Below are 18,223 nucleotides of genomic sequence, written 5' to 3'. Positions count from 1 at the left end.
ATGATCACTTTACCCCTCCTCCCACTGCGTGGCTGGTATCAGGGAAGATCCCTGCTAGCCAAATGCAAACAGCTCAGCGCAATGCCCCCCACCACCGCTTGGCTAACTGCAGGGAGAATTTCTTTTCAGCCACAGGCAAACAGCCCAGTAGGGAGGGCCATCTCTGAATGCCCCCTTAATTAAATTCCCCTATTTCAACCAGGTTACCATGAACGATATCACTCTCCCGAGGATAACACAGAGAGAGAAAGAACGGATGTTGCTTGAATGCCAGCAAACACTGGGACCATACGCTGCCAGGCTTTGTCATGCAAATGATACCACATTACTTGCTACTAGCATGGTGTGGTAAAGTGTCCTACCATGGAGAACAGAACAAGGCTTCTCTCCCCAGAAACCTTCCGCAAAGGCTTTTAGAGTACCTCCAGGAGAGCTTCATGGAGATGTCCCTGGAGGATATCCGCTCCATCCCCAGACACGTTAACAGACTTTTCCAGTAGCTGTAAGGGCCATGAATGAATCCCAAGTCCTCAAGGCTACTTAATCACTAAAAAACGCTTGCTTTTATAACACGTATTATATTTTAAAAGGTACACTCACCAGAGGTCCCTTCTCTGGCTTCATTAGGTTGGGAGGGTATTTCAGTCAAGGCGATAAAAAGACCCTGGCTGTCGGGGAGAACGGTGTGCTGTGTGCTCTCCTCAAGCTCGTCCTCCTCATCGGGACGCATTGGGCTTTGTTGCAAGGATAGGTTCCTGGGTTAGTGTTTTTGTTGTGTGGTTGCTGGAGAGTATTTGCTTCAGGTTGGGGGGCTGCCTGGGACTGGTCTGTCCTCGCTTAGAAATTTGTCTTATAGCTGCTTCAATGCCACTAATATCACAACTTGAGAGAATTTGATGGTATTTTAGAAATTGAAAGGGAAATTGTGATTGGAAATAAATTGTATTGCTTGTGATAATTAGAAATGGAAGCCTTAGCTTGAAAGCTAACCTAGTGGAATTATGAAGTAATGACATATGTATTAGACCATTTAAAAATACAAGAATATCACATATCCCGAGAGGGAACAAACATTTACAGATAATATTGTAGAAATGCATTTCCCAACAGAAAAGCAACAGATTTTTGTACTGAACTTTCTAAGTCACATTCCCCAAGAGAAAGCGCTTCTGACAAATAAAGCAGACAATATTGACAGGAAAAAAGCCATAAAATAACTCTGTGCTCTATGAAGAAAAGAATAAATCACTTAAGGTACATTCAGAAATCAGAGAGTAGTCAGAAAATACAAAAGACAAGAAGAAAAACTATTTAATGAGAAAGCAGAAGGTGAGAGAGAAAGCCGCTGCAGACAGCTGATGTGAGAAGAAAGAAAGAAAGAAAGAAAGAAAGAAAGAAAGAAAGAAAGAAAGAAAGAAAGAAAGAAAGAAAGAAAGAAAGAAAGAAAGAAAGAAAGAAAGAAAGAAAGAAAGAAAGAAAGAAAGAAAGAAAGAAAGAAAGAAAGAAAGAAATCCACAGGCCTACATCCAAGTGAGCAAAACTGGGATTTAAGAATACTCCTAAAGCATTCCATTTTCAGAATAGCAAGAGAATTAAGTTTGTGCTATCCTTTTAGAATTCAAAGCTCCGTGTTTGCGGAGAGTTGAAAATGTAAAGTTTAAGAATTATGGGAAAGAAAAAAAAATGAGAAATGTTAAACTAAAGCAAAAGTATTTTATATTGATGTGAGAATAAAATGTAAGCAAAACCATCTCTTATACTACAACCAGATTTATAGGAAAGGCCAAATGGGACTGTGTCACTGTAGGCTACATTAAATTGAAAAGAATATTAAAAAGCGGGGCACAACTTTTAAAGTTATGTATGGAATAAAGGAGGGCTCTTTTATTGAGAGGTGGGTTTTGGGCAAGAACATGAAGTCTCCACTCCAACCACAAAGAAGAAAATATAAAATAAAACAGGCAACATAGAAATATTTAGATGAAAAAAATGGGAGAGGAAGATGAACTTAACACTGATTTCTGGAGTAGACTTATACAAGACTGTGTATATTACATAACAATATACCCTGCCCAAGATCTGCAAGTGGGATTGAGAACAATGGGAATTTCATTTACAACCAGATGACCCTTGTTTGCACATCAAGCTACATTTATTATACACATACCACTCAATACAATGCATAAACCCTGTAATATAAGCAATCCCACAGCCTTCTTTCTCATAGATGTCCAACATCCTATGTCACCTCATCTCTCATGTAGACCCTCACCCCATCAGGGATCTACATGGACAAACCCTCATTGTAGTAAATGGGGTTCCAGGAAGGCATAAATTCCCATTGACTCCTGTCATAAATATAAAGGGAAGGGTAAACCCCTTTAAAATCCCTCCTGGCCAGAGGAAAAATCCTCTCACCTGTAAAGGGTTAAGAAGCTAAAGGTAACCTCGCTGGCACCTGACCAAAATGACCAATGAGGAGACAAGGTACTTTCAAAAGCTGGGAGGAGGGAGAGAAACAAAGGGTCTCTGTCTGTCGGTACGCTGCTTTTCCCGGGGATAGAACAGGAATGGAGTCTTAGAACTTTTAGTAAGTAATCTAGCTAGGTACGTGTTAGATTATGATTTCTTTAAATGGCTGAGAAAAGAACTGTGCTGAATAGAATGACTATTTCTGTCTGTGTGTCTTTTTCGTAACTTAAGGTTTTGCCTAGAGGGATTCTCTATGTTTTGAATCTAATTACCCTGTAAGGTATCTACCATCCTGATTTTACAGAGGTGATTCCTTTACTTCTATTTACTTCTATTTCTATTAGAAGTCTTCTTGTAAGAAAACTGAATGCTTTTTCATTGTTGTAAGATCCAAGGGTTTGGGTCTGTGGTCACCTATGCAAATTGGTGAGGATTTTTACCAAACCTTTCCCAGGAAGTGGGGTGCAAGGGTTGGGAGGATTTTGGGGGGTAAGACATGTCCAAACTACGTTTCCCAGTAAACCCAGTTAGAGTTTGGTGGTGGCAGTGGATATTCCAAGGACAAAGGATAAAATTAATCTGTACCTTGGGGAAGTTTTAACCTAAGCTGGTAAAAGTAAGCTTAGGAGGTTTTCATGCAGGTCTCCACATCTGTAGCCTAGAGTTCAGAGTGGGGGAGGAAACTTGACAACTCCAATGAGGGGCTACCTACATAACTTGCATGGGTTGATAGTAAACAAAGAAATAACATGCCATGACTGAAGTGGCAGCATGCTTTAACTGTTTCTTGTTTACAAACTTTATTATGTTGAGATGGTGCACAGTGTGCTCTTGTATAGTAGTAAGTAATATATGTAGAATTGTAAAAAGAGAAAGTGCCTTTTACAGGCTATAGGTGCCTTTAATACTAAAAACAAATTGCACAATATGACTGACCCAGCAGCCAAGCTTTCCTATGTATCAAAAATAATCAGAAGAGATTGAAAAAAACATCTTTCTTAGACACCATCCCTTAGCTACTCCTCCCTCCTACTCCCCAAACCCGAGAAAAGAGATTGGTTTTTCAGCATGCCCTGGAAGTCAATCATGGAATATTTCAGACAAGGACTTCACGCAATCGGCTGAGCCAGCAGTCCTCCCATCCTTTTAAAAGAAGGGGAATATAGCTGGAACCTTGCCATTCACCTCAGTTATGCTATTTTTTTTTATAGATATAAATGTGCTGATCTATCAAATGCTTTTAGGCGTAGCGTGGCTGTGTTCATGGTAAGTACTTACATTTATTTTATCCCCCATTGCAGATGAGGACAGAATTATTAAAGAGGAGATTATTACTACATTCCACAGTCTACTGTGCACCCGTCACAAGCGTTATGAATGTGACGCTACCAAACATGTTAAGAACAATGGCAAGGGATCCTGAGTGAGGACCAGGCTTCGGAGAATCCTCTGTCCCCACTACTGCTGCTAACATAGACCTGCTAACACAAGTACACACGATGGCAGTCTTTCCCCTTCAGTGGGCTATAGGATTGCATATCCATATGTAGGCACTTCCACCAGGAGTTCCAAGAACAGTGAGAAAGAGCTTGAATAGCTGAAATTTTTTGGCGCTATTCAAAATTTTGAGACACTGCGACCCGCCTTTAACTTTCACTTCATATTTTTATGCACCTTAAGTTGACTGGTTTTGAGTCATCTCTTCACAAGCCACTCCCAGACACAGCCTTACAGACCTTAAACTACTACAGTCCAGTAGTGATCAGATGTCACAAGAATGCAGTGAAATTAAAGAATGTACAGAAAAAACGACGTAAGTCCCAAAATAGTTAAGAACTAAACTGGATGGGAAGTGGAGGAAAGGAGTACTAAGATTGTGTGTGCAGAATGGAGGTGAACGATGGAATGGAGAAGGACAAAAAACTATTTTTATTTTCTCCTATTTCCCGCTGTTTACACCTCTTCCTCTTTAAAAATGACAATGGTTTTAAATAAAAATTACAGAAAAGATGAGGCTCAGGGAAAGCAAAAACTGAGCTCTTGAAAGAATTTAGGTTTTAGTAAGTTACATAACAGTGGGATGGGTAATAGATTAATAAAGAAACTAAAGCCAGCCTATGCCCCTACAACCTAATAATTGGACATATTGATAGGAGTTTTATAAACCCAGCTGCACTACAAATGTGTTACCTGAGAAGATAATCACAAGATTTTCAATATTTACAAGATCAAAGAAGTTTTGTTGTTGTTGGTTGGGGGGGGGGGGCGGTTAAACCAAAATGTCACAATCTGGTCACAAAATTGGATTCCCAGATAATGAAGTTTTTCATGCCTCCCAGTTATAAAAGTAAAGCTACAAAACCATTTGAAGAAATATGACAGTTAACTGGTTTCCTGTGAGTCTATTAAGTTATAGGTAACCTCAAAATAACAGATTATTTTTTCCATTGATGCTAAAATAGAAAATAGTCAAAATATTTTACAAATGCAGTAGACAACATTTTTCAGATCTGTGCAACAAATGAGAGCACCAACCAGGAGAGGAAAAAAACTCCATGAAATGCTTCACACTAGAACTGTAGCTCAAAACTCCTTAAATAGAATCTGCTCCTTTAGAACAGGTCAGTGTCACACTGACATCCATAGCTTGTTAATAGGGCCAAAAACACACATCCTAACACCATCACAAACAGATATGGTTGAAGCATATTTATTTATATTTTTTAAAACTGCCTATGAAGTTCATTGATGCAAGAGTATAGAATTGTTTTAGTTACTGAACAAATACACATTTACCATCTTGTTATAAAGGCAATGTTTCAAAATCTTATCTACAATACGCTGTTTGAAACAGAAAGGTGAAATCACTGAGGTCAAAGTTTCAAGTTTGGATGCCAAGTCACCTGAGACTATATGGACAGCTCTTCCCTATGGCCTGGTCTACACTGGGGTGGGGAACGATCTAAGTAATGCAACTTCAGCTACGTGAATAACATAGCTGAAATCAATGTACTTAGATCTACTTACCGCGCCGGTGTCTTCACTGCAGTAGGTCGACTACTTACGCTCCCCAGTCAACTCCGCCTATACTTCTCACTCCGGTGGAGTACCGGAGTTGATGGGAGAGCGCTTAGCGGTCAGTTTATTGCGTCTTTGCTAGACGTGATAAATCGACCCCTGCTGGATCGATCGCTCCGGAGGCAAGTGTAGACATGCTCCTATCATGCCTTTGAGAAGAGTGCCAGAGCCAGGACAGCAGCAGGGAGAGAAAGCCAACTGATAAAGGGACATATCAGACAACCCTGAGTGTTGATTTTATTGTATCATCAAATTATTATATTTTGCTGTTGAGCACATGGGGAATAAGATGGATTTTCACAGAACACAGGAATCGGCAACACTGGGCACCCCCAGAATATAAAAGTAATTTCCTAGAGGCCAGCAAAACCACACCCAAAGCACACAAATCCTCCTGTGTTTTTGCCCTTACTAAAAATAAAATTATAAATTGTTTTTATTTATACTGCAGTAGCACCCAAAAGCCAAAGCAAGATTTGAGACCCAGTTGGGTTAAGCACTGTTCAGATACAGTAAGACCATCCACATGAATCTTAACAGCTTCAACCCTACTGTCTCTGCAGCCACTCTCAGTACAGCAGCTCCCAGCTGATACTGAGGTTATTTGTAGGGGTGGAAAAGGCCACTAGTGAAAACGAATCCTTAGACTGCTCTTCTCTGCCTCACATCCAAGCACATACCCAAAGAGAAACACACTGTAGATGGGACCAAATATGGCAACAAAACTAGCTTCAAAACAGTGAGTTAAACTTTATTAAAGCCATACTATTCGTTGTGCTAAATTTTACAGGTGGACAAATGGCCCAGGAAGCAGGGGAGGCAGAAGAATCTAATCTGAACAGTGATCCTATCAACAGTGGCAGTTGGGATTAGGACAGATATTTAACACACGTACGTTTTACTGTAGAGTTCATCTTCCATTGCACCTATTGAGGCTCTGGGGATGGGCAGGCTCAAGCCAACCTACATCTAAAGCACCACCCTTCACCCCCCTCTCCCCCCCACAGCCTAAGGGGAGGAGCCACCAGACATAGGCAAAAAAATGGAAAAACAGGGGCACAGGTTCAAAAGCAGGGATCCAGATAGGGACACTGAGCAGAGAACCCCGGACAGCGCCCACTGCTCCTTAAAGGCATCCAGGGAGCCAGTGAACGTGGCCCAGAGGAACTCTGCCTGGAGGTGTGACTTGAGGGAAGATCAGAAATAGACCCTGCACCTGCAGAGCCCTCAGCCCCCATCCAATTTCCTCCTACTGGTATGATGGATGACCACCATGGCCAGCACTAGGTGGTTGACGAGGAGGTCTCGCAACTTTGCGGGGCCACAGATAGGGTGTGCATAAATCAGGAGGTGTGGGAAAAGTGCAGCCAAAACTTAAGGAGGTGGTTTTGGAGGAGCTGGAAGAGGAGCTGCAACCTGGCACACCTGATGTAAATGTACGCCAGTGTCTCCCTCTGACCACAGAACGGACAAGTGTGTGAACGACACCAAGTACACGCCCATGGTTACGGCTCCATGAAGGAGCCGCCAACTAACATCCCCGGTGGGCCATAGGACTAGGATGGAATACAGACTGGCCCACTGGGGTTCCTCATCCCACTTGGGTGGTGAAAGATCCCGCCATTTGGTGTCTGGGAGGGACATGAGGGTGAGGAGCATAAGCATGTACAGCTGTTTCTTGGGCATGATTCGGTGACAGCCTGGCTGCAAGTCTCACAGCCAGCTTCGGTGGTGCGTGAGGCAGGAGGCGCTGAGGGGGCTCACAGGGCAGAGGCCCGATGGTGAGGTCCCCTGAATCTTCCACTGCAGTGACTCCCTGCTATACACTCACTCATCCAGCTCAGTGGCAAGGCTGAGGCGGCAGGATGTCCTTCCCGTCTATCCTATCAAAATTGATGCGCCTTTTTACAGCACCAGGGGAACAGCCTTTTTTTTTTTTTTTTTAAGTTCAAATCCAAATCTGACAGGGCAGCCTAGGATCATATGCAAAAGATTTTCTCAGAGGAAGGGGAAGGAATACTCATCATCTGTGGCCTATTACAACCAGTAGAGTACCCTCATTTTGCCTATAATTCGTCAGTCTTTCAAGGCCCAGACTGACAGAGAGCCTCAAATATTTAGAAATGTATATTTAATATAATGATCTATTCTGGTTCTCCCCCTTTCAAGTGCTCTAGGCAAGAATATTTCACCTTGTTTTTAAAACTTAATGGTTTCAAAGGGAAAAAATCTCTATATTTACTTTCTCAGAGACTGCACTTAACAGTGGGCTGTCTGAAGCTTTATCCACTGAACAGCTGTGGATTGAAACCTGCAAGACTCACGTGCTTCAAAGCCCAGAAGCAACTGTGTGAGTATATTTCTTCTACATTGGGTCCTGGCAACAGTGTGCATCACGTAAGGAAGTTGCTGCCTTTATGAGATGTAATTAAATATAACGTGATGTAACACAAACAAAAAAAGATTCAGGAGTACGAAGAAGGCAAGCAGAAGTCCAGCAACAGAGTGGGGGCTATCCAGTTTATTGCACTGAATACGGCTTGTATGATTACCTGCCTTGTGGGCAGCTGGTGTATGTGTGCATTCGGTGCAAGGAGCTCATGGCCCTCAGACACCAAGTACAGATTCTTTACACTAGAGTGGCTGATCTGGATGAGCTAAGGGAGATAGAGAGCAGGTCTACACTGGAAGAGTTTACATCTGATGTAGATGTGCCGCTGTAGTGCGCATCATGAAGATGCTCTATGCCGCTCTCATGTCGGCATAATTACTCCACCACTGTGAGAGGCAGAAGCTATGCTGGCAGGAGAGTGTCTCTCACCGACACAGCACCACTGTGGACAGCACTTAGGTCACTGTAATTTGCGCTGCTCGGGGGGGTGGGGGGGTGGGGATATGTCTTTTTCACACCCTGAGATCAACTTAAGCGGTAGCATAGACCTGCCCAGAGATACATAAAAGAGACTTTCTGAGACAAGGAACACATGAAACCCCAAATCCATACTAGAGGAAGGTGAAGATAGAAAGCCAGGCCCTGTTGATCAGGAAGATAAATAAAGGCTTTTATGCTGTTATGAGAGCGAAATCATGGCCCATCAGATATCAATGGAAAAATTTTCATTGACTTCAATGGAGTCAGGATTTCACCTCAGAGATCTTATTATGCATAGGAACCTACCACTGTTTTCCACCAGCCCCAAATACTTTCCTGTCCAGCATCTCCCCCTTCATATTCTAGCTTCCTTCCATCATTTTCTGCACCCTCTCCATTCCCCTAATACATTTTCCTCAGATTAGCCTCACGCTACAGTTCCTCTTTACATGAGCCTATAGTCTATTCTTTCAGTGAACTCCACTCAGGGTAGGTGTGTAAGACTTATTGTTTATTAACATGTCTGTTACAAAGTGTGGCATCATTTACAGTGAGGAAACCACATCTTAAACCTTTGAATATATTCCAAAAGAGAGAGAGATAAAAAGAATTGATAATCATGCTCTTAAAAACATTTCCTCCACTTTATAGCCAAATATGGTAAAATAATCCAGCATTTAACTTAAGCAGGAAATTGGTGACTAACGTAGCTAATATACCCACAGTAGCTACTATTGGCACGGTTTTCTTCATTTGTTTCCTTCCTCGTCTTTGCATTGTAAAAGCATTGCAAAGAGTACCACTTGGGTTAGGTTTCTTGACATGCACAACAGCACTAGCCTGGCATTCAAGGAGTTTCAGACTGATGAAACAGGGTTTTTTTAACCTCCTTAATCCATGCATTGTGAAGGGAGATGTATATTGCAAATACATAGTACACAAACCAAACATCGGGAATGCAGGTAGTGTTATCACTGCTCTTCAGGAGTTATCTTAGGACCATTCAAATCTTGTTTTTACAACAGCTTCCTCAACACTCTGTGTTGGTTAATCCAGGCAGGCTGCATTCTCCAAGGAAATAAAAGATAAGTAGACTCACCAAGATTCTGCAGTAACAGAGACCTGATTTCTATGAGGAGGTGAGAAGAGAGTCACCTTTCACAAAACTCAGTAAGTCTCGAGTGCATTTAATCTGACCAGTCAACAAAGATTCAGGAATTAACCTCTGTAATCCACTAACTCCATATCACAAAGGAGTAGACTTTAAAATTGATATATTGATGCTTTTTGTTATAAGCAGAAAAGAAATATGTGAGTTCCATCAATCTGTCCACTATAGCTGCAGAAGGCCCAGAGAGTATGCCTACACTGCAACTGAACAACCAGGGCTGGCCCATGCCAGCTGACTCCAACTTGCAGGGCCTGGGCTAAGGGGCTGTTTCACTGTGGTGTAGACATGGCTCAGGCTCAAGTCCAATCTCTGGGACCCTCCCACCTCATAGGGTCCTAGAGCCTGAGCTCTAGCCCAAGACTCTAGAACGCAGTTGGACAACCCCTTAGTCCAAGCTCGGGCCAGACATGGGTTTTTAATTGCAGTGTAGACATACCCTAATTATGCTCAAACCCTCAACAGTAAACACTATCTCTAAATTCTATTGCTGTATAGACCGTTAGCACAATGGCTTACACAGTAGACTTGCCTACACTTTACATGGAGGACAAATAAGTGGTACTCGATATCTACAAACAGCATCCCCAAAGTAATAGGTATTCTTTTGCCCACAGGAGGTGAAGCACTTGTCTGGGCAGCACTTATGCCAGGCCAAAGCCCTTTCTCCTCTTCTGTTACTTCTTTGACCATTACTCAGTAGCGTACACCATTAGTTCAACTGGGGCCTAGTCCAAAACAAATGCCCCACTGGGGCAGAGTTCGTGGCCAACGAACAGGTAAACCAGGCACTATCAGGCCGTTCAATCCACCACTAGACCTGGAATAGTGTTCAAGGCCTGGGCAGTTGTCAACAGTCACACTTGCACATAAATGTGTGAACTCAGGGACAACCTTCTGGCTCCCAAGTCATTCCTCCCACAAGTACAGGAGACAGCGGTTCAAGTTGCCACAGACAACGTCAGCAATGTATTCATGTAACACAAAAACAACAACATAAAACCAAAAACAAAATATTTTCTCAGATATTGTGGAATGTATGATTTCTACTCTGTAAGCTGAGAAAAAATAGAAGTCAATTAAAAAGCCTTTCCTATTTTGTTCATACTAGCCTCCTGCTATCCCCATTTCTTGCAAATGTTGGATCTCACACACTTCAGCACACTCCTTTTCACCTTGATGCAAACAGAAGCCCCAAAAAAGCTATGATTTCTTTCAAAGATAGTTATCCTACATTTCATTGATAAAACGTTCTGCAGTATTTCCAGATCCTGCAACTTTGCCAGCTGTGAACAGTTACAAAAAGCCATCCAAGAACTAATTTTTTTTATTGGCGTGTTTTGCAGTGATACACTGTACTGTTCTGGAAAAAGAACTTGACTCTTCACAGCTGGTATTGTGTAGAAAAATTGAAATGCTGACATTCAAGATTTTTCTGGTTTCTATTTGCGGCTTCTAAATCGTGTCAGTACTATGCCAATTAGTTTACACTATTCCCTAAGTATTTGCCATTGTATCATTTTGAACAAATGACAGCATTTTTCAGATATGCAGGTTGACATGGTCTAGACAGCAGCCCTTACTATACAACAGACAACTTACAGCCTTTAAATAGGGATCTCCAGTGTAGTCATGGTTGCCACAGAAGTGCTAAGAGAACTCATCATGTGTTAGTGTAGAAAGAAAACTCTGGACACACCAAAGGAGTTGGAGAAAATGCCAGGCCTCCCAAGCAGCTAGGATTTTTATGTCAAATACTGCAACAATTTCAGAGGAGTATATCGGACTAAATTCTGGATCAAGAGACTGGTAACTGGGTGGGAATCTCACCTCCAGGTCACCAGTTCAAATCCAGACAAAGTAAGCAATGACAAACAGTTGTCATCATTTAATGGCTGTTCTGTGAATACCAGTGGATCTCAGACTAGTTTCTAGTAGAAAGACGTCAAGACTCCTGATCACAAATCCAGCACCAGTGGATTCACTCTCACTTAGAGAGGTGACCTCTTGAGGTCAAGCCAGAGGCACTTTAGGATATTCAAGGAAAGAGAGCACGGGGAAGCTTAAACAGATATTTCCTATTACATACAGTGTCTATGTATAAACATAGTACAACTACCATAAGGGAAAAGAATTTAGGCAAGTCAAGTCCTATCCCCCATACTCAGCTAGTGGTAAAACCTGGGCTGATAGGTTTCCCATGCTACCATCTCCACGAGTCACTAATTCATTTATCTTCATCACTTCTAAGCAGAGTTAACACTACAGTTGTAGTGTGGAAAATATGGTTTTCAGATTCATGAAGTTAGTGGAAGGGCACAAAAACACACTGCAGACATCAGTCCAGCGGAGGAGTTTGTTGCTAGTTAAAAAAAAATCAGGAGCTTTCGTTTTTAAATTTAAAATACCATAGGAAGTATCTTAATTAAAAAGTCCCAGTGTCCCATAATTCAGGTGATTTAGTTAAATTAAGCACCAGTTTTGAGAAGAAGAGAGCATCTGACTGAAACAAGCTCTGAGATCTAACCAGCACTGAATTCTGACAAAATTAGCTCTTAAGGAATGAAAACCAACCTAATAATGTCCTTGCTCCACCACTTTTGGTTTTAGACATTCACCACCATCTTTGCATGCTCCATTTCTCCCTGCCCCCCCTTTTTGGCAGGTTGTGTGTGGAGTGGGCAGCTGGTTGCTTAAAATATTTTCCATCTTACTTTTTATGGCCAAGAGAAAGTGAGGAGCCACCACCATTAGCCACCCACTTGATTTTAGTATAAATTTATTATTCATACACAGGCTAGTGAATCTTCTTTCTTCATATAAAAACCTTAATTTATAAACCTTCACAGAAAGTCTAAAATTTGTGTTAAACCATTCAAGGTCTAAGTGAATGAAAAGCTTTGTTACATTATGCAAAACCTCTTCTATTTAAATCCTACATTTTAAGTCTAAACTAACAGATTGTCTCCAACTAATGAAATACTAAATGACTTATGGTTACTGAAAAAGGTACTAGGAAATCATTAATATATCAGTTGATTATAAGTGGCTCATAATATTTTTCATACGGCAGTAACAAGGCAAAACACTAACTACCAGATGACCTCAACTCTATTTTATTATTTTTCTTCTATTTATATCAGAAACTTTCCTTTCATTTTCATATCACAGTTTTGCACTTAAGATAGACAATGAAAAATCAAGCCCGATCCTAAAAAACCTTATTCACAATAATGAGTCAGGGAATGTCTTTAAAGCAGGGCCTTCAAGATGGTCAGGCATAATATCTATTTTGACTACTTGCTGATATCACTAAGACTCCAATAGGCTTCTGAAATCTAAAATTCCTAGGTGGACTAGACAGTCCCTCCCTCTAATCACCTCCCAATGCAGAGTGACTCAATCCCAGTAGAAGAACAATAACAAGGCAGAAACAAACCTAGGGAAATAGTCTAAAAACAAACATGAATGCAGCTTTCATAGACTCAATGCTAGTTTACATCCTAAATTTACCCAAGGATTTACTGAAGTTTAACACCCACCACCATCAACTTTGAGTCATGTTATTTAAACATGCACAGACTTTCTAGGAATAACGCGTACAGAATTAGATCATCCAAACTAACTCACGGCTTCAGTCTAGGACTAAGCTCTTTATTCTCTGTTATGAAGAGCATTTTTTAGAAAACAAAATTTAGGAAACAAGTACACTTGATTGTTCCTCATAACATCGTTGCAAAGGACACCACTAGTAGTTCTTAGCTTGTTTTTAACTGCTCGGATATTCAAGCTGTGAGAGCACTTTTACAGAAAGGCAGCAAACATGCCAAGATACAAATTGCACTTTACAGCACCCCTGCACGCAAAACCAGGGAAATATCATAATCCCTTCTAACGCTTGTTTTTAAAATGTTTTGCGGAAATACAAAATTGTTGTTTCTAAACAAATACAGCTGGGCTAGCCTATAAATTCAAAATATCTGTATTTCAGAGATTTGAATGGTCTGATATCCTGGGTGAAATCCTAGCATCATTACAGTTAATGGGAATTTTCCATTGACCTAAGTGAACTTCGCTCTATTTGCTAGTCTCTAAGGTGCCACAAGTACTCCTTTTCTTTTTGCAAATACTGACTAACATGGCTGTTACTCTGAAACCTGTCAACTTCCATAGAAGTCAATGGCAGAACTCCTACGAATGTCAATGGGAGACGGAACAGGCTCATGAGGCATTTTTGGTGTGGTTCATATCTTCCAAAGACAAGGAGAAATGGACATACCCTGCTGGGAAGTAAGAAGGGAGAGGGACGGACTTTGTAGTTTTGAACTCATGCATAGTACCACTGTATCCCAATTTTGCATTCCTTATTCCAACAAAACTCAATCGAAGCTTTGAGTGCAAAGAAGATGCAGGACACATGCTTAACTTTGCAAACACAAACAGTCTCACTGAAGTTAGTCTCTAAGGTGCCACAAGTCCTCCTTTTCTTTTTGCGAATACAGACTAACACGGCTGTTACTCTGAACACTGTATTTGGGCGTTAGTTACTACACAAATGAACAAAAATAATGATGTCCCAAGTAATGCAGTCACTCTCTCCTTCTAAGATGGTACACACAGGAAAAATATCACTCTAGGGATGGGAGAGCGAGTTATCTGGAGCACGACATTATTTCTTCTCCTGGCCCCCTACACTGTCCCTCCTCTGGATAGGTGTTTGGGCTGGAAGGATGCACAGTGCTGTCACCCCACCAGCCCACAGGAGTTTGCGGGGCAGGGGAGGGTACAGTATAGGCATCCAACACCGTGGGGTGACTGTCACAGGGGAGAGGAGACTGTGCATGGGGAGGACAGGGGCTGCCCTGGGGCGAGGGGGACGGCACTCCCCGGGGGCGGCAGAGGCTGTGGAGAATAGGCAGTCCTGGGCAGGGGACAGACACGGGGGGGGGAACGGGGCGATGGAGGACGGACTGTCCCGGGGAGAAGGATTGTTGCGGGGGGGGGGGGGAGCGGGGCGATGGAGAACGGACTGTGGGGGGGGGCGGGGCGGGAGGGAAAGACGATGGAGGACGGACTGTCCCGGGGGGCGGGGGCGATGGAGAACGGACTGTCCCGGGGGGACGGATTGTTCCCGGGGGGGGGGGGAACGGGGCGATGGAGAACGGACTGTCCCGGGGAGGGGGCAGGGCGGGAGGGAAAGACGATGGAGGACGGACTGTCCCGGGGGGACGGATTGTTCCGGGGGGGGGGGGGAACGGGGCGATGGAGGACGGACTGTCCCGGGGGGACGGATTGTTCCGGGGGGAGGGGGAACGGGGCGATGGAGAACGGACTGTCCCGGGGGGGGGGCAGGGCGGGAGGGAAAGACGATTGTGGACGGACTGTCCCGGGGGGACGGATTGTTCCGGGGGGGGGGAACGGGGCGATGGAGGACGGACTGTCCCGGGGGGACGGATTGTTGCGGGGGGGGGGAGCGGGGCGATGGAGGACGGACTGTCCGGGGGGGGCGGGGCGGGAGGGAAAGACGATGGAGGACGGACTGTCCCAGGGGGCGGGGGCGATGGAGAACGGACTGTCCCGGGGGGGTGGGGGGGAAAGACGATGGAGAACGGGCTGTCCCGGGGGGGAAGACGATGGAGAATAGACTGTCCGGGGGGGGCGGGGGGATGGATTGTCCCGGGGGCGGGCTATGGAGAACGGACTGTCCCGGGGGGGGGGGGGAGACGATGGAGGACGGACTGTCCCGGGGGGCGGCGGCGATGGAGAACGGACTGTCCCGGGGGGGGGGAAAGACGATGGAGAATAGACTGTCCGGGGGGGGGCGGGGGGATGGATTGTCCCGGGGGCGGGCTATGGAGAACGGACTGTCCGGGGGCGGGGGGATGGATTGTCCCGGGGGCGGGCTATGGAGAACGGACTGTCCGGGGGGGGGGGGGGGAAGACGATGGAGAACGGACTGTCCCGGGGGCGGGGGGATGGATTGTCCCGGGGGCGGGCTATGGAGAACGGACTGTCCCGGGGGCGGGGGGATGGATTGTCCCGGGGGCGGGCTATGGAGAACGGACTGTCCGGGGGGGGGGATGGATTGTCCCGGGGGCGGGCTATGGAGAACGGACTGTCCCGGGGGCGGGGGGATGGATTGTCCCGGGGGCGGGGGGATGGAGAACGGACTGTCCGGGGGGGGGGGATGGATTGTCCCGGGGGCGGGCTATGGAGAACGGACTGTCCCGGGGGGGGGGGGATGGATTGTCCCGGGGGCGGGCTATGGAGAACGGACTGTCCCGGGGGCGGGCTATGGAGAACGGACTGTCCCGGGGGCGGGCTATGGAGAACGGACTGTCCGGGGGGGGGGGGGGATGGATTGTCCCGGGGGCGGGCTATGGAGAACGGACTGTCCGGGGGCGGGGGGATGGATTGTCCCGGGGGCGGGCTATGGAGAACGGACTGTCCCGGGGGGGGGGGGGATGGATTGTCCCGGGGGCGGGCTATGGAGAACGGACTGTCCCGGGGGCGGGCAGGCGGCGGATTATCCCGGAGGCGAGGTGCCGGCGGCGGGGCCGTTACTCACAACTGCACCATCCACTGGCCCTGCAGCACCAGGCTCCAGTTGGCGGCGCTCAGGACCCGCACGCGGCTCCGCGGCTCGCCGGGGCTGCCCACCTCGGAGGGGCGGGACGCGGCGGCGGCGGCGGGGCCCAGCGCTAGCACCAGCCCGGCGGCCAGGAGCGCGCTCACCGCGGCGGCGCCGGGCCTGGGTTGCCGCGCGCCCGCCGCCATGTTGCCCGGCCCAGCCCAGCCGCTGGGGAGAGGCGCCGGAAGCGGTCCGGGGGCGGGGCCTCCCTCCGCGAGGGGGCGGGCCTCGCTGGCCGGGACGGCATGAGGGGCGGGGCCTGGGGGCGGGGCTGTCAGGGGGCGGGGCCTGGGAGGAGGGGGCGGGGCGTCACGTCGCTGGAGCGCAATGGAGGGGGCGGGGTCTCTGGGGGAGGGGGCGGGGTCTATGGGGGGCGGGGCAGAGGTAGAACCAGAAGTGGGGTGTTGGGGGTGAGGCCTGCCGCAGACCAGCTGTCTGGGGGCTTCCTCCCACTCCCCCCCCCCCCGTGTGGCAGGGCGGGGCTGTGAGCATGTGTTCACCTGAGTGCACTTGCCCATGCCTCCGCCTCCATTGGCTGGTGCGTGTGCACGCCCTTCTGCGCCAGTGGTCTTGCACCTCCCCATGCTTCAGGTAGCCTGTGCCTGTTCCTTTGGCCTTGTTTGTGCCCATTGTAAATTGACTGCCTGACTTAAAAACAAACAACATGTGCTGGGTCATCATCCCAGCCCGCCACAACATGAACTATCATAGAACATCAGGGTTGGACGGGACCTCAGGAGGTCATCTCGTCCAAACCCCTACTCAAAGCAGGACCAATCCCCCATTTTTGCCCCGGATCCCTCAATGGACCCCTCAAGGATTGAAGTCACAACTCTGGGTTGTGCTGGCCAATGCTCAAACCACTGAGCTATCCCTCCCCCCCATATATGGCAGAATGTGGGTAAAACAGAGCAGGAGACATACAGTTCTCCCCCAAGGAGTGCAGTCACAAATTTAATTTACGCATTTTTTTTAATGAGCGTCATGAGCGTGGAAGCATGTGCTCTGGAATGGTGGCTGAAGCATGAAGGGGTATACGAATGTTTAGCTTATCTGGCCTTGCAATGCTGGCTACAAAAGTACCATGTAAATGCCTGTTCTCACTTCCAGGTGACACTGTAAATAAGAAGCAGGCAGCAATTTGTCCCGTCAATGTAAACAAACTTGTTTGTCTGAGTGATTGGCTGAACAAGAAATAGGACTAAGTGGACTAGTGGAGTCTAAAGTTTTACATTGTTTTGGTTTTTTGAGTGCAGTTCTATAACAAAAAAGAATCTACAGTTGTAAATTGCACTTTCTTGATAAAGAGATTTCTTTAGGGTACTTGTATGAAGTAAATTGAAAAACACTGTTTCTTTGTTTATCATTTTTACAGGTGCAAATAGTTGTAATAAAAATAATAATATAAAGTGAGCACTGTACACTTGGTGTTCTGTGTTGTAATTGAAATCAATATATTTGAAAATGTAGAAAAGCGTCCAAAAATATTTAATAAATGTCAGTTGGTATTCTATTATTTAACAGTGTGATTAATCGCGATTAATTTTTTGAGCTAATCATGTGAGTTAACTGTGATTAATTGACAGCCCTAATTTATACTGATTAATTTTTTAAATGTAGATGAGACCTAAGTGTCTACAGGATCAGGGGCTTACTGTCTGCTTTTCTACAAAAATTCAAGATGGAACAAAGTTGGATTTTTTAAAAATTGTTGTTCTCTAATTCAAGAGTGTTGTGTGTGAGTTTTTTTTAAAAAAGGAGGAAGGGTGAGGCTATTGAAAAAAGCATTTTGCGGTAGAGGCCAAAGCCTGCTCTAAGTTGATGAGAGCTTTGCTATTGGCTTCAATGGGAACAGGTTCATATATATATATTGGTATATATTTAGGACTTGTTTACAATCGAAGCACAGCTACTGTGCTGTAGCTATGCCACTGGAACACTGCAGCATAGACACTTCCTGAAGTGACAGAAGGGGGTTTCTCCATTGGTGTAGGTAATCTAC

General features: G+C 45.5%; 1 protein-coding gene across 2 annotated transcripts in view; it reads right to left on the bottom strand.

The window, feature by feature from the left end:
* Nucleotides 1–16,409, bottom strand: part of TMX4 (thioredoxin related transmembrane protein 4) — a 58,119-nt gene extending 41,710 nt beyond the window's left edge. For both annotated transcript variants that reach the window (XM_073339669.1, XM_073339670.1), the window contains exon 1: nucleotides 16,159–16,409. In XM_073339669.1, coding sequence (XP_073195770.1) covers nucleotides 16,159–16,367 — 209 coding nt within the window. In that variant the 5' untranslated portion in view covers nucleotides 16,368–16,409. The remainder of the gene's footprint in view (nucleotides 1–16,158) is intronic.
* Between the last annotated feature and the right edge of the window lie 1,814 nt (nucleotides 16,410–18,223).

Source organism: Lepidochelys kempii, chromosome 3, assembly GCF_965140265.1.
Source record: "Lepidochelys kempii isolate rLepKem1 chromosome 3, rLepKem1.hap2, whole genome shotgun sequence".
Classification (NCBI taxonomy): Eukaryota; Metazoa; Chordata; order Testudines; family Cheloniidae; genus Lepidochelys; species Lepidochelys kempii.
This window is presented reverse-complemented; position numbering and strand designations above follow the sequence as displayed.